The sequence below is a fragment of the Macaca thibetana genome, chromosome 4 (assembly GCF_024542745.1).
Source record: "Macaca thibetana thibetana isolate TM-01 chromosome 4, ASM2454274v1, whole genome shotgun sequence".
In the NCBI taxonomy this organism is placed as follows: Eukaryota; Metazoa; Chordata; class Mammalia; order Primates; family Cercopithecidae; genus Macaca; species Macaca thibetana.
The window spans coordinates 54,518,221-54,540,636 of NC_065581.1; the positions used below are offsets into that span (position 1 = coordinate 54,518,221).

At 38.0% G+C, this 22,416-nt stretch overlaps 1 protein-coding gene across 2 annotated transcripts in view; it reads left to right on the plus strand.

Annotated features, from left to right (window-relative positions):
• Window positions 1-22,416, plus strand: part of LRRC1 (leucine rich repeat containing 1) — a 130,046-nt gene that overhangs the window by 23,997 nt on the left and 83,633 nt on the right. For both annotated transcript variants that reach the window (XM_050788995.1, XM_050788996.1), the window contains exon 2: window positions 21,792-21,909. In XM_050788995.1, coding sequence (XP_050644952.1) covers window positions 21,792-21,909 — 118 coding nt within the window. The remainder of the gene's footprint in view (window positions 1-21,791; window positions 21,910-22,416) is intronic.

A 22,416-nucleotide genomic window follows, 5' to 3' on the forward strand; every position in this document is an offset into this window, starting at 1 on the left:
TTTGAAGGATGTATGCCGCCATCCTGTCCACCCATAAATTCACTCTTCTCTATTCTATATAAACTTATCTTCAGTTAAAGCTTTTTTCTAGTTCGTTTATTTTGTCTGATTATGCTACCACATTTCACCAAAGTCCTTAAAATGTGCTACCCCAAATGAGATTTATTAGCAAGGGCAGAGAACTGTCACTCCCCTCATCCTGGGCTTAATACTTCTATGAATGCGGTTCTAGAGCATGTGAATACGTATGTGTAATTATTGGATTCATATTGAGTTTCTAGTTCAGTTAGTATGTATAACTCTTGGATTCACTCTGACTTTCTAGTTAAATCCATCCCAGCATGTTCATGCATGCTGCCTTTGGGCCAGATCTCCATGATTCTGTACAGAATGTTAGGTTTTTTGGATTTAAATGCAAGATTTCACATTTCTCAGATCTAAATTTAATTTCATTAGATTGGCACATTAGCTTCATTGCAACTGCCTTTCAAGAGATCTTTTTCCACTTGATTTTCATACAACTTACTGGCTAGTTTCAGGAACCCTGAAAATGAAATAAACATGTCATCCAATGGAAAGAAATAAGAGCTGGAGACTGAATTCAGACTTCTGCCATTTGCTAGCTGTATACTCTTCAGCACATTAACTTCTTTGAGCTTCCATCCCCATATGCTTTCCTAGCTATGAAGTGGAAAAAAAAATCTCTATTTCACAGGCTTGTTAAAAGGGTAAGGTAAGTCAGTGTGTGTACAGCATCTAGTATGGAGGTTTGCACATGGTAGGCACAGTGCTGGTCAATATCAGTAACTCAAATTCACAAGTTAAACTATGGAACAGTGTGAAGCCCTGAACCATACTCTCCAACAAGCAGATCATCAGGTCACGAGCCCACTAATCAGCATTCTGTGAATCGACTTTGATTGTTCAACAAGTTTTGAACCTCTCCGCCCCCATTTTATCCTTCAGCCCATGTTTCTCCATTGTGTTCAGGATACTGTAAGAGGGTTATCAGGTTATCACCTACCTTAGTGAATTCCAGATGTTCTGTTTAAGGACATAGGAAATTATTTGTGATGTAATATATGTAATAAGATATTGAAGTCTGTTAGAAAAATGGGAACATTTTTCTTTCTTTAGTTTACTGGTATTTGAAGTATTTGAAGTGTACATGTAGTAAAATTAAAACTTGGTAAATATTTTTAAAAAGTGAAGCAGATATGACTAAGGGAAAAAAGAACAGGGCCACACACTAGAATGTCGATACTTACTATGGGGACAATATGGGCTACTACTGTAGTACTCCACAGTGCCAGCGACATAGGAGGATCTCAAGAACCTGTTGACTTATTTCTTCTCTATTCAGGTACCACAGCTTGTTCTCTCTTTATTATTCCAGAGAGCACTTATGACTATGTCACTTACACCATGCTTTCTTTGAAAAATTGAAAGCAAAAAATTATTTTTTTCCTTTATGCCTATTGTAATATGCAGGGTTCATTGTTCAGCTCTCATTGCAGAAAAGCATTTGTGCTAATGCTTACATGATTTGAATGCTTTGTGGGTTCTCATGTGTCCACCTTGGATCTTGAGCAACTTGCCTTGCTAGCATCTGCTTTCTCTCTAAGGACAGAGCTGTGTATGACTTTTCTGGGCCCTAGCATAGGCACTTTGCCTTTATGGTCTCCTTTCTCCATTAAAAAAATTTATAGGTTATATTTTATTACTGCACTAGTCAAATATTCTTTTTACATATTATTATATTTATTTTTCTTTTGATTTCAAAAGAAATGAAAACATTTTTTGAAGACCCTGAAAAGTATCATGGGCCCTCAGCACCGTGTCTTCTCTGCCTAATGGCTAAGTCACCTGGCTCAGGGACTCAGGAGTGCCTGTCACGGAGGGCCTCCTCTGCACACTGAGGCGTGCATGATTTATGATGGCAGTGCTTCTCTGTTTTTATCCTCATTTGCTCTTAGAATATTGGATGATCATGATTATTATCTGAGAAGTAATCACTTGCATTTCTCCTCTTAATACATTTTCTCTTGTCCCCTTCCCAGATTATTGTTCTCTGGTAGCCTTCCTCAGATTCTTAGAACTCCTGCACTATGAAAGATGGCTTTAAGGGAATTTTTTTTCGGCAACTGCTTTGTACCATTTACAGATGCAACATTGTGAGACTGACTTTGGAAAGGACCTGAAGGTTAATGCTTTGCCTTCTAATGCTAGTAATGCTAGGTTTTTTTTTTTTTCCCCTTTTCTTTTTGTTTGTTTCTCTTTTTTTTTTTAGTGTGGTGAGGTTGTTATGTTCTTTTGATTTTTGAATGGGATCAGTCAAAAGCATTTAGGCATTGTCCGTGGTGATTTTGAAATAAAACTTGTTAAAGAAAATATAATTACTGTACTTGTCACGTGCTGAGAGACAGTTTCTCTTTGTTGTTACCCTAGCCGTGTATTTCTAGGTCCTGTAAGAATAGCTCCTCCAGTGGAAAGTGTCTGGTGGCTAGAAGGGAGTACAGATCCTTGACAAGAAGAACATAGCAATCGAGGGAGGAAAATTGCAGAGGAGTTGGGGAGGATACAGCAATAGCAAAAGCTCAGATGCCAGAGAGAGACCAAGGAACTTGGTTTATACTTGCTTCTTTAGTGTTTAAACAGATGGGCAACTCTGAAATAAAGGTCCACATGAAGCCAGAGAAAGTAAATTTTAATGAAATACACCCTTGGAAGGGAGGAGGTCAGGGAGAAGTAATACAAGGTTTATTCCATCAACGTTGCTATAGCCTAACCCAGGAGGATAGCTTTAGCATTTTGAGAGCCAGGAAAGTTGCTGGCATTTCCATTGTCTTCATAAATAAGTGACTTGAAGCAGTGAAAGCATGTCTTACTAAAGGTTGTTGGGGAGGGTCAGTTTTCCAGTGCTCATATAGTTGCTGGGCTTTAGGCCAGGCCCTGATAAATGTGTGGACAATGAAGTGGTTGGTTCACGTTTTGACTGTGGTTCACGCAGGATTACCAGACAAATGGCCACCTCATCTGTCACTGGCAAAAAATTGAAATCTCACTGACTGTAACTAAATTCTCTCTCACTCAATTGTTTCCCGCTCTTGGTCCTGTTGGAATATGCTCCTTCATAATGTGGGGGAAGAATAGCTACATAAAGAATTCAGTCTCTGTGACTGTTTACAGACATTTAACCCTGATGTATATTCTTGGGAGATGTAGGCATATTCCCATGAGTGAGGAAGGCTGAGTCCAGTTAAGGTGCAAGCCCTCCTGTGTCCTGGAAAGTGTCATCAGAGCAAATGCTGTCATATGATACCATCCTTATGGCTCTTCCAGCTGAGCCATCACAAATACGCAAAAATAGCTTGGATGCTTGGACACATCTCCCAACTTTAAGCTATTAGGGTTTTCAAAATTCTCCAGGTCCCTTGATCCTCACTGTGACTCTGGAGTGTAAGTTTTGGGTAGGTTGCTATTGGTCTGAGCCTTTCACTCAGACATGTCATTACCAGTCACATTGCTATTCTTGTCTGTGAGACTTGTTTTTTAAATTTAAAAAGAAAATAAGCTCCTATTAGTGTGGACTATATTGATAGGAATCAAAATTGCATATTTAAAAGTTCTTTGTAACTCATGAGGGGAGTACGTAAACTCCCTTATTAAAGAACTTTTCTCCATTCTGTAGGTTGTCTGTTTACTGTGTTAATAGTTTCTTTTGCTGTGCAGAGGCTGTTTAGTTTAATGAGATCCCGTTTGTCAATTTTTGCTTTTGTCACAATTACTTTTGGTGTCTTGGTCATGAAATCTTTGCCTGTTCCTATGTCCAGAATGGTATTGCTGAGGTTGTCTTCCAGTTAACTTGAATTTTGGATGCTGTTTTATGATCCCAGAAAACCTGAAGTTTGCTTTTCTGCTTCATGCAAATGCTGTACTTGGTGCTAATTATAGGCCAAAATGCATATCAGGTGCTGTTATCTAGGAACCTTGGTAAATTTTGAGTAGGAAGAGGGGAATGTGCATGGAAACTGAACTTGCAGAATCCTAGGGTCAAGAAGGTAGTTTGTAGATCAACCATCCAGTTTTTCAGTTCCTTTGATAAAACCATACTAAGGGGTCACCTGGCCGGTACTTGAATGGGGAATTCACTGTATCCCCAGAGGACCCTGACCTTTTAGCTCACTGTGTAGGGGAACATTTTTCTTTCTTTAGTTTTCTGGTATTTGGCCATGCCAAGCAAGTCTGATTTTTTCACCATGTGACAGACTTTACATATTCAAAGGACATTTGATGTTCCCTGCAAATCTTCTCTTCCATATCTCATCATAGCCTTGCTGTCCAGGTGTGTTCCGGTGTGTGTTTCAGTGTCCTCTGCACTACTTAGTGTTTCTGGTAAACCATGCATAGGGAGAGAGAACTGAATTTTTCTTTGAAATTTTGGTCATGTGTTTTTTAGGTATACTTCATAATGGCAGTAGGTTCCAGGTATTGACTATGTAATGATGGAGGTATGCACTTTGGATGTTCTTGTAGGTCTATGCAAAGGAATAAATCTTTGAAAAGTGACCAAGTTATCAAATTTGCCTGTCTTGCCTTAAAGATGTAATTGTGTAAGAGCCTGCTAAAGTGGGCAGTGGTCAGTCCTGCTAGAGCCTGGGTGCCATGTCAGCCCCTCCCTCTCATGTTCTGCTGCCACTGTTTTGAAAGTTAACACTGGGAATTGGCAGAGAAGTCATTGGTATGGGAAATAAGGGATTTTATAAACATTATAAGTGTGCTTTGGGTTCCTGGAGTTGTAGAATCAGGGAAAGGGGCCATCTCCAAAGTTGGTAGTGCCTCCCAGACTTGGCTGCTCATGAGAGTCACCAGAGAACTTTGTAAACTGCAATGCATTGCCTCACTGCAGACCTACTGAGTAAACTCTGAGGGTGAGGCCCAGGAGTCTGATGATAACGCAGCAGGTTAAGAACTGGTTTGCAGGCGTTAAGTGGGGAACAGGTGATGGTCCAGCTTTTAGAGCCACAGACTAGGTAATCTTTAAGCTACTCTCTGGTTCTGAAAGTACAATTTTTATATCCTTTTGATTGTTCTTTATGCTGTCTTTTTATGGTGTGTGCTTTTTTATTGCCTTCTTTTTCTGTTGCTGTGTTCTTTCACTTTCCTTCTCTGGTTATTGTTGGCTTGTTTTACCCATTTGAGTCACTTACTGGCTGAGTGTCCTCAAAGATTTTTCAAGCAGAAGAATGGCATGATCACAGTTTTCATTCTTGTCCTTGCTGGCCTGTGATGACCATTTTTTCTTCCGTCTTTCTAGTGTGTCTAGAAAGAACACACTAGATCAGAGCATCCTTTTGCTAGGGCTTCCAGCTATACCTGCTAGCACTCTGCCTACACATGGGCTTGCTGAGGCATGATCTTTATGTCTCTTCCACATATCTTTTTTTTTTTTTTGGACTCCTGATCACAACTGTCTGGGTGTTGCTTTTGAAATGGATCTGAATTTTTAATTTTAACCCTAAAGAGGCCATGCCTTCTTTTTTTTTTTTTTTTTTTTTTTTTTTTGAGACGGAGTCTCGCTCTGTCGCCCAGGCTGGAGTGCAGTGGCCGGATCTCAGCTCACTGCAAGCTCCGCCTCCCGGGTTCACGCCATTCTCCTGCCTCAGCCTCCAGAGTAGCTGGGACTACAGGCGCCCGCCACCTCGCCCGGCTAGTTTTTTGTATTTTTTAGTAGAGACGGGGTTTCACCGTGTTAGCCAGGATGGTCTCGATCTCCTGACCTTGTGATCCGCCCGTCTCGGCCTCCCAAAGTGCTGGGATTACAGGCTTGAGCCACCGCGCCCGGCAAGGCCATGCCTTCTTACAACCCAGAGCCTAAGTTTGGTTTATGTTAATAGACGAACCTCCCCAGTCTTTCCAAGCCAGCTTGAAATAATAAAGGATGTCTCACTGCACCCTCCAAGAGAGACCACAAAAGGAGAACAGAGAGCCCCTATTACTCTCCATTGATAACATATTAAAAGCTTGTATTTGATAAGGTGCCCTGTTCTGAAGGTGCCCATGTACAGTCAGGCTCCAGCATTCATGTCCATATCATCTTTGAACTGTTTCTCAGTTAGCAAATCTTTACTCAACTCAGAGCAACTGTAGGACAAGTATTTGGGAAAAGGGGGATATCTTCTTTTATGCAAATGTCAAGAGTGATTGACTTTTTTCATCATCTTAACCCAGAGTTCCTCAACCTTATTTTCATTAGATCCCCCTCCGTGCCTCTTTAGACATACATTTTGTAATCTCCCCTTCGATTATGAAATCTTAACACCACTGATAAACTATATATCTGCATGTATACTGTGGCCCTTTGAACAAACACAAACATTGTAATAGCTGAGACTTTTTTTTTTTTTTTTTTAACACTCTTCCTCCCCCCATTAGTTTCCCTTTCCTGGGTGACTATAGATGCCTCTATTGTAAATGCATGTTTTAACCCACCTGCCCAACCCTGGCCCAACTTGCATAAGGTATATTTAAGCCAAGTGATTCTAATGTGCATCCAGGCTTAGGACCCAGTGATCTTACCCACTGTTTCCAAAACCTGGCTTGATCATAAAAATTAACTGGGAACATTTGTTAAACAATCATATTCCCAAACCCTTGTGCCTGGAGATTATGCACTGAGAATTCATATGCTTAACAATTGCCTCAGTAATTCTTAAAACGTGGCAGATTTGGTTCTTTCTGTTCTGACCCAAAAGCTGCTCTCTCTGCCCATTTTCCAGCCTAGAGGTTGTGAGGGTGGGGAATGAAGTTGCTTACAAAGCATATATATATTCTGAATATCCTGAGTTGGAGCTTAAAGTGAAACCGAATAGACACTTTCACACACACAAAAAACCAAAAACCAAACAACAACAACAACAAAAACCCATTGAAATAGTGTCATGTTACTTCACTGGACAACTGGCCTTGAATATCTGTTGAGTAGAACTGTAGCGGGTATTCTGAGGGATGCCTTAGTGTGTATAATATGGTTTATTACTACAGGGGGCTCATTAATCTCTTGAAGGAGCAGAGACAAAATGCATTGGAGGATCACCTTAATTTTGCCCAGGTAATTGGGTAAAGGCCTCAGAGAGGTCATGGCATTTGAGAATGAGTAAAATGCTGCTGGCTGGGGAAAGGTTGTTAGGAACAGGAACGGCATAATGAATAATGAATGATTCACTGGTGCCAGAACATGGGGTGCATGGGCCTATGGGTGTGGGAAGTGAAGTCAGAAAGGTCACGGATATTTGTGGGACAGAAGTTAGAAAGGACACTAGACTTGAAGCCAGAGAGGTTTGTTGAAGGTGTGGCTCTGATACCTTCCATGCCTTGTCTTTCAAAGTTCAATTTGTGATAATGATTGCTCGCTGGGCAGTTGTGTTGGTAGCGTAAGATATGAGCAAGCATTTTATAAGCTCTCAAAACCTACAGAAATGTTGATGGTGTTATTTATGTGCAGGTCATGAGGGCCCTGAATATGGAGCTGAGGAGCTTGTGCTTTGTTCTATAACTAGTAGATAGCCATTGGAAAGCTTTGAGAAGGCCTGTTTATGCTGCATTAGGGACTGAGCAGACGTTTACAGGCTTACTTAAAGACTTAATCACAATCTGTAATGGTCTCATGCATGCGGAAGTGCATTCTGAACTTCTAGCTCTGACCTACAAATGGATGTTTGGAATAGAACCCATTGGAGAGTTGGAGGCCCTTAGTTCAAAGGCCAAAAAAAAAAAAAAAAAAAAAAAAAAATGGGTAATTTGTCTTACCTGCTTTCCTTTCTTTTCATAATTATAGAATAGAGAATCACAGGCTGTTGATGCTGGAAAGGAGCACAGAGGTCTAGTTGAGTTCATTTACCATCTTGGGTGCTCAAAGCTTTGCTATTAGTTATTCACAGGGCTAGGACCTGGGAGCCCTGTCACAGGGCAGCACCCATCTGGTTCTGAGCCAGGCAGGCTAATGCTGGAGGGGCTGGCCTAGCCAGCCTTGTCTCCATTTTCCAATGTGTACAACTGTTTCTCCTGGGCAGGATCTAGGCCTCCTCTCTTACCCTGTGTTCCTTTTATGCACAGTTTAGGTCCACCCTTCATTCAGTGTTGACTGACTTTGCACTGTCTAAGTTGCTGAGCCTCCCTGAACTCCTTCCATTCCTTTCATGTATGTTTTAGCTCACTTGTTGCTTTGGTTTGATGATTAGTATGAAAAACATTTTTTAAAATGTACATGCCATGTTTGGATAGTAGCTTGAATACTTGGTAGATTGGGTTGCTGGACTTGTTAATTAGTCCTGAGACCCTTTAAACATTTGGTCCCTGTGGTCTGTCGATTTCTGCGTACAATATCTTTTTGTTTGTGGTCCTTCTCTGTTTTTGAAAATGAAAGAAGTCTTAAAATGTGTTGGCATGATTCTTGTTTAGCACTTAGCCTCATCCTACCAGTATACTCCAAGGGCAACAAGGTGTTATCATTAGATCTAATATTTTTGCTCTTGAAAAGTTTGGTGACTTAGATATATAGGAAGATGTGGTATGTGGTGGGTTTAATAGTAATAATTAAGGCTAACATATATTAAGCATTTCTCATGTGCCACATACCATTCTGAAAACCTGTATTCACTGTATTAAGTAACTTGTATGAGGTCACACAAACAGCCAGTAAATTGTTGGGGAGTTGGGATTATAGAGTTTGGGCTCCACAGTGCACCTTCTTTGCCTTGGTCTTCATAGTAGAGATGCTGGGACTTTGAACATGAGTCTGAATGCTGGCGCAGACACGTCGATGTAATCTGGACCCAGGCATGTAATCTCTCTGTGCTGTAGTTGGATCATTTGTGAAATCAGAGTAACTGCCTGGCTTAGGGTTGTTTTTAGGGTTCAATGAGATTATGTATGTAGAGCCCCTGGCCTAATGTCTGCCACTTGAGAGGCATTTCTCGTTATTTTGGAGATGTTCTTGTAAAAAGTAATGTTGTAAACTTTTTGAAATTGGACTTTCAAAATCTGTCTAGTAATAAATCATTTTAATGTTAAATTGCTGTCACTCACGCATATGAGATATTCTTCATTAAAAGAAATCTTTGATGAATCATGGGCCTGGAATATCAGGCTGTGGAAAGTGCTTTCCAGAGAAAAAGGGGCCCGTGGTACCAGGACACGGTATCTCCCTGGTTGGTGCTAATGATATGATATAGTGAGTCATGACATGGGTGATCTTGTTTCCTTTTATTATACAAATCTGGGTAAAAAGTTGGACTCTTAGCTAGGAGTAGGAACCTGGGGAAGTGGTAGCAAAGAAGCTGTTGGGACACTGAGCTACCTCAGAAAATTGTCCTGGGAGCTTACCAAGAACAGATTGTGCCCTTTGGTCTGAACACCTGGGAGATGTTGCTTGCTTCCTGGTGAAGGAATGCTGTTGCTCTTAACACTTTACTTTGGGATTATGATTGGGAGTTTCCTACAGAATTCCTGCATTCCTCTTTTCTTGAATATTCTTTTTGGTTGCATGTCACAAAGAGAGGTTTCTGACTCAGAGAACCCTTGAGGTGATGTGCTGAACAAGGTACTCACTAGATAGTGTTTCTGCAGAGGAACCAGCTGGTCAGCAAATACAAGCACACCACCAGAGTGTATTTTAAGAGCTGAGTTGCAATGAAAGAACTGTGTCCTTAGATGCTGTGGTAGTGAGATGGCTCATTGGGTGGCCTGCGGGTCACTACCCAACATTTCTGCACATTCTTACATTAGACAAAGGCCAGGAGTGTTAGTTGGCTTACCTAGGTTGTTGGTAAACAGTAGAAATAAAATGTAAAGACTGTCTGTCAAAAGGAGCAGTTTTTAAAGTGGCTCTGAAGGAGCTTTGCCTTTTCTTGTCACAAAGAAAGCAGACTTGTTAGACGTTAACATCTCATCGGATGTAACTTCAGGACATGGGAGCTGAGTAGAATTTGTTGGATACTAATGGTCTGCCTTGTTCCTTAAACAGTAGGGGGATTCAAAAACTTTGCAGTTAGGCCTTGTCTCTGTGGTTCTTCGTCTGGATTAATATTAGAATTTAATATTTAAATTCTGTTTGTGGAGCCAAAATGTGGTGATCAGCATGAGATCTGTTTTGTGTTTGCATAACTGTTTGTGAGTTGCTAGGGAATATACTCTCAGTTTTTTCCATCTTGCCTTTTTACTTAACTATTTTGGTAAACCAGTAGAAAACTGTGTGAATTTAGTGTGTGTGAGAAGTTTAAATATAAGAGAACATTTATTTTCAAGGTACAAGACTGCCTCTTACAGGAGCTGTAAACACTTCGGGTTTTGCCATTATCTTCAGTGGCATTATTCAATAATGCCATTATTGCAATTAAAATTGTGTGATTTTATTATGTTGGTGCAAAAGTAATTACGGTTTTTGCCATTATCTTCAATGGCATTATTCAATATTCCATGGCATTATTCAATAATTATTCAATAATTTTCAATAATTTTTGAATAATGCCATTGAAGATAATGGCAAAAACCGTAATTACTTTTGCACCAACATAATAAAATCACACAATTTTAATCTTAAATTTTGATTATGGAAATGCCACAATATATGTTGTAGCTTACGTATATTTAGAATATGTTACAAGATGTTTGGAGGCAAGTTAAGCCCTTTTCCACTATTAAATTCTACAGTGGTTATAATTAGATCATTATGTTTCTAAATACCTGAAATCTGGTTAGGGCCTAACAACCTGAACAAATGGCATTAAACAGTCAATCCGGTTCACATGACTTCTTTGTAAACGCAAAAAGCTAAGTTGCATATTTAAATTGTTTGGAATCCTGTGGGATTTCAGTATGTACGCATCTGATGCTTGGGTTATTTGTTCTCCTAGTGTTTGCTGTATTCTATTGCTTGACCATACCCTGCCGCCCCTTTTGGAAAAGTGCTTTGGCATTCCTTGAAACAAAGTTTCCAGAATAAATATAGCGATATCATGGTTACCATTGCTGGGCTTAATCCGTCTTGCAGTTTGTTAAGAGATGAATTCTTGGCTGCATTAAGTTGTATTAACTGGTTAGTCAGGTCCCTCCCTGACCCTTCAAGATCTCCTGATAATGGTTTAAAACAGTTAGGTCATCTTCAGCATTACTCAGAGTAAGAGATAAAGTCCTTTTCTTTCCTCCATTACTTACAATTTGTATGCACTCAAAGTGCCATTAAATGTTGTCTTAGAAAGTTATGGGCCATTCTTGAGTGATTGTAATCTGTCAACTCAGATTAATTTTTGAAGTACTATGTCAATGCCTGAGTCTTCCATTTCTTGCTTGCTGTCCAGAAACATCAAACTTTGGCTAGGGGCGGTATCAGCGTATTGCTTAAGGAGATTAAAAACATTAACTAAGGTATTCTGTCATGGATAATAGGTAATCCTAAAGTATTCTGTCATCCATGATCAGGACTTATTACTGTTGCCTATGTGAGTTTTTTTTTTTTTTTTTGCTCGGCCTGTCACTTCAGAAGCTACTCCGAGTGCTGATTTTAATGTTGGTGTATTTACTGAGAAAATTCAGAAAGAATCTTCCTAATGCAGTTCCTCTGAACAATCCGTTCTTATTTGATGCCTCATAGGAATCTTTGATCCTATTGGTATGATGTGACTGACCATAAAATAGCCTAATTGGGTTTTGTTTTTTTCTCAGAAGAAGCATAACAGATACAGTTTATGATGACAAGAGCCGTTTGTTATCCATTTATGGCAGTTTGTGCCTCATTATGATTTTCATTTTCCACCTTATGTTTTAATTATTGATCCACCTGTCCTGTGTCATTTCCTGGATGTCCTTTAGGAATAAGGACTACTTCTTATTTGAAATCTCCTTCATTTTCAAACCTTGCACATAGTAGACACAGTATGTATGTAGTGCTTGTTGTTACTATTAGCTTGGATAAATTGTGAATCCATGGCACAATGCCCACTAAACACAATTTTATTCCATTTGAGTCATGTAATGCTTTCCTGAGTACAATGTGTGAAAAATGCAACCTTATTGAGAATCGCACGTCAAAATATAAAGAACACTTTAATAAACTTTATTGGATATCTGTTTGACTGCTTGTTGAAAGAACCTTTTTCTTTTCTGTATGTAAATAGATTATATCCCCCTCTTTTCAAGTTTTACTTGTTGATACATTTGGTTAAAATGTGCAGGAAAAACAACTCTTTCTAGATGAGTAGAATCTTTGATTTTCTGTGGTACAAAATATCAATCCCAAGAAGTTGAATGATCCTCCGTCATCTGGCCTAAGTTCTTTTTTTCTCAGCAGATTTACCTTTTTAAAACAGTTTTTCCCCCTAAAATTTCTATTACATTTTTTAATAAAATAGGACTTATACTGTACATATATACAATTTTACATATCTTTTTTCACTTAACCCTTAAACACAGTGTTTATTATATTATTAAATATTCTCCGGAAACATGATTTTTAATGGCCATATAATAGTTCATTGTATGCATTTGCCATCCTGTGTTTAATCATTCCCCTATTGTTAGTTTCAGTTCGATATCTTTTTTCTCTCGTCATAGTTGACCTTTCCCTCTGCAGTACCAACCCTGCTTGGTCCAGCTCTCATCAGTTCTCCATCTGCGCCATCAGTCTGGTCCTCCCATGTCAACAGCTCATCCCTTCAGTCAAGTTACCAGTAAAGTAATGCTGCCCTGATCCATTTTACTTTTAGTAAAAGCTTCTTTTCTCCAAGTGATTGCAGTTGCCACTACTAGTCTGATCCACCCTTCTGATCATAGCGCAATACAGAAAACATGCCTGGTTTCTTGGTTTTCAAAGTGATTCACCTTTGAGCTCTTTTAATTATGGGGGTCACCCTTGGGGCATTTATATCTTTGTGTAGGATCATTAATGGTGACAGCTTAATAATGCGTGAAAACACCTTGGAAGCATTAAAATATACCATCAAATGAGGGGATAAATTTATTAGGGGAGGCCAGAAAAATTAGAGAAAGATTTTGAATAAATATTTTGAGCAAAATAAATGTAAGCATCTTTATTATACATGCTCAAGCACACACATACTAACACTCAGTGGAAACTAATTTGCTTCTCTGAAATTTGGTCATGCAAGGAAAGGAGTCAGCACTCTTTTCTTTGTTGCATAAAGAAAAGGGTACTTGTGCCTCTGAAACATGAACTTATTAAAAATTTTATTTTAGAGCAGGACAGGCTTTTTTTCCCCCTGTGATCTCTTTCATGTATTTGTCTTCTGGGCAAATAGATGGGCAGGGAAAAATATCTCTTCAGATTATAGAAGAAATGGTTAGTTTTATTTAGAGATTAAACCCTTTATCTTATTTCATATTTATTGTCTATCACCTGGCCTATTAGTACATGAATATAAACTTTCTATTTTTTGAATCAGTATTTCAAATTCTTAAGTATTTGTGATTCTCCTGAATTCCATTCTGTGTCTGTGAAAATTGTTTAGCATTAATAAAATTCTAATTCCCAGTTGAACAGTGTCATCTTTTTGAGTTTCTCCAGGACTGTCCTGCTGCTCTGTGATACCTCCCCCTTTGCCTTCAGAAACTAGACCTAGCTGAGCCTTTTTTCTTTGTATGCCCTTTTGCTGTATCATATTATAAACTTGTATCAAATTTTGTCTTCTGCTTTCCCTGTTTCTTTCAGCCTTCCCTTGCCCAAGGCTTTATCTGGATGTTTGTTTTGTCTCTGTGCCCCTGATCCTCTAGAGGTTGATTCATTCTTATCTGTCTAGATTTCTTGCATGTCTACCCTCTCCGTCTGGATTGGATTGGCAGCAACCCCACTTATGTGCTCTCACATGTAGGTTTCATTAGCATGCTCTTTTCTTCTGCTCGCAACTTGTCAATCAAGATGGAATCTGACAGCATTGGTAATTTTAGTAGTTATTTCTTTCCTAGCTTACCCTCCCACCTCCACCTCCAGCATGACTTAGTTTTGGTTAGCTGATTAGAATGTAGTTTCACACCAGTGTTTTTTGTTTACCAGGTAGTTATCTAAGGATTTCTACTGTGTGATCCTCCAGCATGGCTCTGTTTGGGAATTTTTCCTAAAGAATATTATTAACTGGTGTGCAGTATCAGGGAAGCCAGTAAAGTTACTGGACTTCAGTTTCCTTATCTGTTAACTAGAGATAGAAAACAAAACAAAACAAAACAAAACTATACCTCACTTGGTTATAGGGATTCAGTTAAATAAAAGTATCTGTGCCTGTAATCCCAGCACTTTGGGAGGCCGAGGCAGGCGGATCACAAGGTCAGGAGATTGAGACCATCCTGGCTAACATGGTGAAACCCCATCTCTACCAAAAATACAAAAAGTTAGCCAGGCGTGGTGGCTGGCACCTGTAGTCCCAGCTACTCAGGAGGCTGAGGCAGGAGAATGGCGTGAACCCGGGAGGCGGAGCTTGCAGTGAGTGAGCCGAGATTGTGCCACTGCATTCCAGCCTGGGCAACAGAGCGAGACTCTGTCTCAAAATAAATAAATAAATAAATAAATAAATAAATAAATAAATAAAAAGTATCTGTGTATCCCCAGCCCAGTCTTTTCTTACTAATAGGAAGTCCTTCTTCATTCATGTCTACCAATCCTGTGCATTTTTTGACATCTTTATTAAGATATAATGCACATACCATACGATTCACCCCAAGTGTGCAATTCACTGGTTTTTAATAAAGTCACAGTTGTGCAACTGTGTTGTGCAACTATTCTAAATATATTCTAAATAGTTGTGCAAATATTCTAAAATGACCGCGATCAATTTTAGAATATTTTCATCACCCAAAAGAAACCCCATATCCATTAGCAGTCATTTTCCATTTCCTAGGCAACCGCTAATCTACTTTCTGCAATTTTATGCATTTTAACTTCATGCTTAATGTTATATTGTGTGCTAACAGGATTTTCATTTTTCTTTTGGCACATGGAAAGTATTTTGAAATGCAATTCTATAATTTTTAGAGCTACAAAGAGCCCTTTATCATTTAATACTTATTTTTTTCACAAGAAAACAACAGGACCAGAGAAGTTAAGTGATTCACCCAGGGATATTCCTATTCCACACCTCTACCAAACACACTGACAAAAAGTGTGTCATTCACACTTATTTAATATTTATGAGTGTTTGCTAAAACCCTTTCAAACTCAAATTCTGGGTGTGAGATATGATTGTTTGAATTCTCTGCTTTAACCAAAGTAGTTATTTCACTATTCTGTGAATCTTTCTTGACTTTTTCTGTCTATATCCTTTTTATATATATAGAATCTTAGCCAAAGTTTATTCAGTATATTATTTTCTCTTCTAATTTGCTTTAGAAAAGTCATTACTCTGTAATCAATCATAGCATTTTGTACATAATGTACCCAGTTTTCATGTGTGTTCTGTGGCATATCTGAGGTTTCTACCTCATTTAATCTACCAATTTTTTCCCACCCTCTCCCTCTTTTTAATATGATTTTTGCCATTCCTTCCATCTATAAATGAAGATGATTTCTCTGCTCCCTTAAATATGGGCTGACTTTGTGACTTGCTTTGACCAATGGAATGTGGCAGAAAGGACAGCATCATGCAAATTTCAAGCTTAGGCCCCAAGAGTCCTTTCAGCTTCTGCCATTACCCTTTTGGAATGCTCTCTGAGAGCTTCATATAAGGAAGCCACTCTAGCTTAAGGGAGGAGGAGGGACAGAGGCCTTGTGGAGCACAGAGGAGCTCTAGCTGACAGCTGGCACTAACTGCTAGACATAGGAGTGAGGCCAGTGTGGATCTTCCAGCCCTTCTGACACTAGCCAAATGTGGATGCGTGAGTCCACATGAGAGCAGCAACGCAACTGCCTCACCAACTCACAGAAACGTGAGACATAAAAAAAATCCATGTAGTTTTGAGCCACCAAGTTTGGGATGGTTTGTTAATGCAGTGAAAGCTAACTTACATGTGTCGGTGTCAGCATTGTGGCAACCTTGAGATGATTAAAGAGTGTAATCCATGTGAAGTGTTTAGCTTACTGCCAAACATAGAGTATCCCTCAGTAGAGGTTAACTGCTGTATTATTATCATTATCATTGTTGTTTTGGTTATAATGGTCACTTCTCCCTCCTCCTCCTCTAGATCTAATGCCATTGCTCTTTAATATTGTTAACTTTGATGAATTAAGTAATTGGGCGTCCTTGGTGCTAATTGGTATTTTCCTTCCTGATTAGTAAGTAGTCTAAAACTTTAAAAAGTTTTTTTATTGTGAAATAAAACACATTTATAGAAAAGAACTTTAAGCATAAATTTATAGCTTACAGCAAATTATAAAGTGAACATCTGTCACTGCTATTCAGGTTAAGAAACTGAACATTACCATGACTCCAAAAACTTGTATCAAATTATGTATTCTGCTTCCATTGAATGCTTTTCCTGATCATAATCCTCCCTCTTATATCTAGAGGTATCCACTAACCTGATTTTATAAGAATCACTCTTTGCTTATCTTTTTGGGTTTTATTACCTCTGTATGCATCTGTAAAATTAGTTCAGGTGATTTATTCAGCATATAAATGAAATAATATAATACACATTCTTGTGTGCCTGGCTTTATTCACTGAACATTATCTCCAAGATTCATCTATATCATGACTAACAGTAAGCTTTCATTTTCATTGCTGTGTAGAATTTCATTGTAATAATGTATAATACCTCTATCAGATCTACTATTTATGGGTGTTTGGGTTTTTACAGTTTTGGGGTATTATAAATAATTTTTTCAAGCACATTTTGTATATGTATTCTGGAAAAATATATGTGAGAGTTTTTTTTAAAAGATCTATACCTAGTAGTATAATTTCTGGGTAACAAAGTCACAGTCACTTTTTGCAAGTCTCACAGAAAAAAACAATGTCAGATGACACAAATGATGCATATTGTGCATTTTACCTTGAGATTAGAACCGTTGGTTTACAACCACATACAGGTGGTTGACCAAAAAGGCAGTCTAGGTTGATGGGGACAGGAGTGGGGATGGGATGAGAGTTATGTAAGATGAAAAGGGGTCAAGATTTATGTGATAGATTAGAATGTCTCCAGGAAGGAAATCTGTGCGTAAATTTTGTGTCATTATAGTTCGGAGTCCCACAGTTTTTCAAGAATTAATAGCATTCTTTACACTAGTTGTTCTCCATGTGAATCTATAACAATGGTTTATGTTTTCTCTATATTACGGAGGAGAAGTTTGGGCAGCTGGGGGACAATTGACTGATCCTTGGCCAAATGATAATAAAAGGGGGCACAGCTCTTCTAGGACTGAGATTTTCATTGTCCCTTTCTAAAAAGCAGAAGGGAGGTACTAACACTCTACCAAAAAAGAAGGAAAAGAATCTTGTCAGAAATGGAGAATGGGAGAACATTTATCCAAATTAAAGGCTGTATCTACTGAAAGCAATGGTGGCTATAAGAAGATGGGTGTAGCATAACAACCCGAGGCATTTTGGGTTCCTTTGCATATAATTGTACAGAATGTGCTCTAAGTGGGTTAGTGAGCTATAATCAAACATGGTAGAGTTGAAGAACGGTCTCTGTGTGTTCTGTCACATGGTTGCACTGCACTGAGGCGTCCTGCCAAGACGGCTACAGGAATTGTTTTTCATGTGCTCTGGCTGATCTCAAAGGCAAGGCAGAAGGGTTGATAGCTTAGTGAGTTATTTTTCCTGACTCTCTGAGGAAGTTGAATATTTGGGAATTTAATACAGTTTCGCTGGCTTGTGTTGATCTTTGGATACCATATTAAGATCACATCAGGATAAAAGGATTAAGGAACTACTGGTTTCATTTGGGATCATGTCAGATAGGGTTGTTTTTACATCTGGCAGGTACTTCCCAAGTTGAATAAAGTAGTATTTGTGACAGGCTGTAGTGGAGGATGCTGGTAACATGCAGAACCAAACCTTAAATTTGCGTGCTATTATGACTTCTATTGGATGTGAAGATTGGTAGGTTATCGTTTCCACAGATGTAAAGTGAACTTATTATTCACTGTACATCTAAGTACCTTATTGTCTTGATTTCTTGTCTTATTTCTGAATGGTCCCAGAATGTATGGAAATGGTGATGGGTTTTGTAGTTTTGCTATTATGCCTTTCCTGGAAAACAAAGTGAGCTTTTCATGCTTGAGTAAACACATTGATGTATTATGAAACTGTCAGACTCTGAACAATTGGCATAAGCTCAATTATTCAAATATGTGACTCTATTGAATGGCTTTTGTGCTGGCTGATGCTTTAGTACAGGCAGTATAAAGACGTTTTAATATCTTTCCTTAAGAAATTAAATCTCAACTGCATGAGTAAAGAAATCCAAAGGATTAGTCCTTTAGTTGAGCACTTTCCTCATTATCTTGTATAGCTAATTGGTAGCATTCATTTGCTGAGATTTATAGTTCATTTTATTTTTTTAAAAAATATGGTTTTTAAATTAAAAAGTCATTCATGCATTATCCTTGTCACCTAACATAACTGCTTTTTTCTTCTTTGTTCTCTTCCTGTCAGTCCACATGCACATATGCTTTTTAAATGTAGTGTATCTGCAATTTTGTTTTCTTTTTTAGTTATATTTGCATGGTAAATCTTTTTCAAGTTCTGTGGTCTTTATAATATTTATTTTTATTGTTGCATAATATTGAATTATTTAATAATATGCAATCATTTTTCTTCTTTGAAATGTATGTTTTCTAGTTTTTTATGTTTACACATAATAGTGCAAAGATGTATTTGTGCATTATTTTCAGTTATGAGGACAGATGCCCAGAAGTATTTCAGTGGACTTGAAAAGATTTTTTTCTTTTATGTATTGCTCAATTGCTTTCCAAGAGGCAATTGTATGATTATATAAATATGCAATCTTTTTTACCCACCCAAAAAAGAAAGATGAAGACTATTAAATGTTAGCATCCTACAAAATTAACATTTGGAGTATCCTGGAATCTCAGTAGAGACTTCTTCATTTGTAAATTCAATTTCCATTTTTAGCAGAGTAATGTATGCAAATAGTTTAAAAAATCTAATAAGCTGTTTAGTGTGACAATGAAAAACAGCAACCTCTTGCCTCCTTCCCCACTCCAGTTTCTGGCTTTTGACTATTTCTGCGAATATTTGCCTCCACGTTGCTAAATGACGTACTTTTGCGGCTTGATTTTTTTTCCTCTTTGAGTTATTTATGGATTTCTTTTTATGGAAGATGAGGCTTTAGTTCTTATAGTTTCTTTCCCATTCTCAATATTGACATAACATAAATTTTGGTTTTACCAATATAGATATTATAATGTTATGACTGTAAGTATTGTTCATAATCAGATTTTATATTATGATTATATGTTCTTTCACTTTATATTTTCCCTGGAATTAATAACCCTCTTTCCTTTTGCTTGCTTTGTTCTCTCTATGCCTATTTCTGATTTATCACCAAACATTCTGAAAGAGTTGTAAATCTCCTTTGATGCTTCCAAACATATCAGATAATTCCTCAGGTGTGTTTTTATTTATTTTTTCAAAACTTCCCTCTGGGAGCTGCCATATTTTGCTCCAGTGTAGATGGTTTGCTCTTGGGGCCTGATGTTCAAGCTACATCTTGGAATTCCCTTCATGATTTTATCCTGGGAATTTCCTTTGCCTTTCTTTGTTTTGTTGATTCTCTGTTTCCTGGATCTCAGGTTGTTTTTCTTTTAAGTTTATTTACATATTTTGATGGAGTCCTGAGAAAGGTACAAGGAAACTAAACTTTTTGATACCATGTGTGACTGAAACGTTTTTATTCTGTAATCATACTTAATTGATAGTTTGGCTGGGTATACAATTTTAGGTTGGGAATAATGATTTTTTAGGAATTTTGAAGGCATTGCTTCATTGCCCACTTACTTTCAAGGTTCCTTTTGAGTCCAGTGCCATTCTGATGCCCAATTCTTCGTTATGTTCTTTTTCTTTTATTTCCTGTCTCTGGAAGCTTTTAGAATCTAATTTCTGGAGTATTCCTTGGTATGTACTTTTTTATTCATTCGTTTTATTGGTTACATGGTGGGTCCTCTCAAACCAGAAAAAGCATGTCCTGCAGTTCCCTGTATTTCTCTCTTTGAACTATGAATTACTTTGTAGTACCTTGTGAACTGGTCCATTCATTTTCTTCTCTTTTTTTCTTCTATTTTCCCATCTTTTCATCTTTTTATTCCACCTTCTGCGGACTCTACTCACTTTATTTTTCACCTCTTTTATGGGATTCTTTTATCAATGCTACAGTATTTTTCACTTTCTGAAAGCTTGTTTCTAGTTCTTCTAATTATGCTTTTCATGGTGTTGTGTTGCTTCATCTGTGATTTCTCTGAGGATATTAATTATATTTTGGTTGAGGAAGTTTTTTTCTGCTCCCTGCATCATGTTTGTTTCCTCTGAGATGTGGTGTGTGTGTGTGTGTGTGTGTGTGTGTGTGTGTGTGTGTGTGTGTGTGTGTGTGTATGTGTGCACATTCTCTTTCTTGCATGTGGCAGTGGAGATCAGGGGAGGTGGGCCTGTTTGGAAGCTCCGTGTGTTGGTGAGGCATATAACCTGAAGCTTCTCTATAGGAAGATTGGTGTCTGCAAGTCTGTGCTCATGCCCAGGAGCTGGGCTGCGGGGAGAAGAGAGGGCGGGATCTTACTGGCCAGGCTTTGACTCAGTCCCCTGTTTTTAGCAGGGTTACGTTACCCCTCCCTTCAGCTGTGCTTAGCTGTGTTTGGACTTACCTCTTCTGGAGAGGAAATTTCCAGGCTCCTGCCTGGCTCTGCAGGGTAGAGAAGAGAATATGGCAGTTTAATTGTTCTTTATATAAATTTTCAATCAGTTCTTCTTTCCTCAGAGGTACATGGACCTAGTTTCTTATTGGCTACTCACCCCACAGGCTTAAATTCCAGCTTTGTTTCGATTTGTTGGTTGGTTACCATTCATCCCTCTGTTTTCTAGCTTAAAGGATTTTGTTGCATATCTAGTTTGCTTTTTGTACTCTTTCATTTTTTGTCTTCATGGGCTTATTTCACATTATATTTATGTTCATGTGAATTCCTTTAGTGTCATTTTAATACAGTTTTTAAAAAGTGTGGGGAAAGAACACATACTCAGTCTGCCATGGTTGATGGAAGTATCCAGTGCAGACCTTTTAGATTGGTCAAATATATATTTTTTGCCTGCACACATTTGTGGGATATTTATTATACTTTCTGATATATAGTAATTTCTTTAAAAAATGTCTTTTAAAATATTTTAAAAATATTTTAACATTTAAATATTTAAAGATATTTTAACATTTAAATATTTAAAAATATTTTTAAAATGCATTTTTACTTGTCTGTTTTTACATGTCTATTTAGCATTGCAGATTTAATGTCAGTTTTCATAAGTCAATGTTTATGTCTACTGGATAGCTTAAAGGAGTGACTGCTCTTCTCATTAAGTTGCTCATTGATTTTTAAAAACCTTTTATTTTGAAATAATTGTAGATTGATAGGAAGTTCAAAAATAGTACTGAGAGGTTCCTTATACTTAGTTTTTCCCAGTGGTAGCATCTTTACAACTACAGTACAGCCATCAAAGTTAGGAAATTGATGTTGCTACAATCTTCATTAGTTTTTAAAAAACATTGTTTTACATTTCATAGTAGCCCAAAAGTTTATGATACAAACACATGTGAAATCTATGTTAAACTCTTTTGTCTTTCAGCAATTTTTCCAGCTAGTCAAATTACGAAAGCTTGGACTTAGTGATAATGAAATTCAGCGGCTCCCTCCAGAAATAGCAAACTTCATGCAGCTGGTGGAACTAGACGTGTCTCGAAATGGTAAGAAAGATTCCACTTGGGTTGGCCATTTATCTCTTCAGATGCTGGGAGTGTTTTTAGTAAATACAGCTAGATAAATATTATTGGAGGTGCTTTCCCTGATAGTCATGGGAAAACTGTATGATTCTTGGGGTGAAATTAATGCCATTTTTGAATAGATCAGTTAACTTATAGGCATTTTCCAAAAAAAAAAATTTCATAACACAAGTTTTGGAGACAGCTTTCTCCAAATAAGTTCAATCTGATTCCTAGAGTTAGAGAGTGGGCTGGGAAATCATTTAACCTTGTCCACTTATTTTGCTGAACATGATACTGAGGACTGGTGGCACGGTTCTTGTCCAGTGCTTGGGTGCTGCTGTGGCAAGGGAAACCTGCCCTGCGGAAGGGTTGGTTCCTCTTGGCTGTGTCTCCGTTGCTTGGTATACTCTCCCTGTAGTGAACAGACCTGCTTGCATTCAGGCATCTTCTGTCTTCATTTGTTTCTAATTAGGCTGCTGGTGGTTTTGC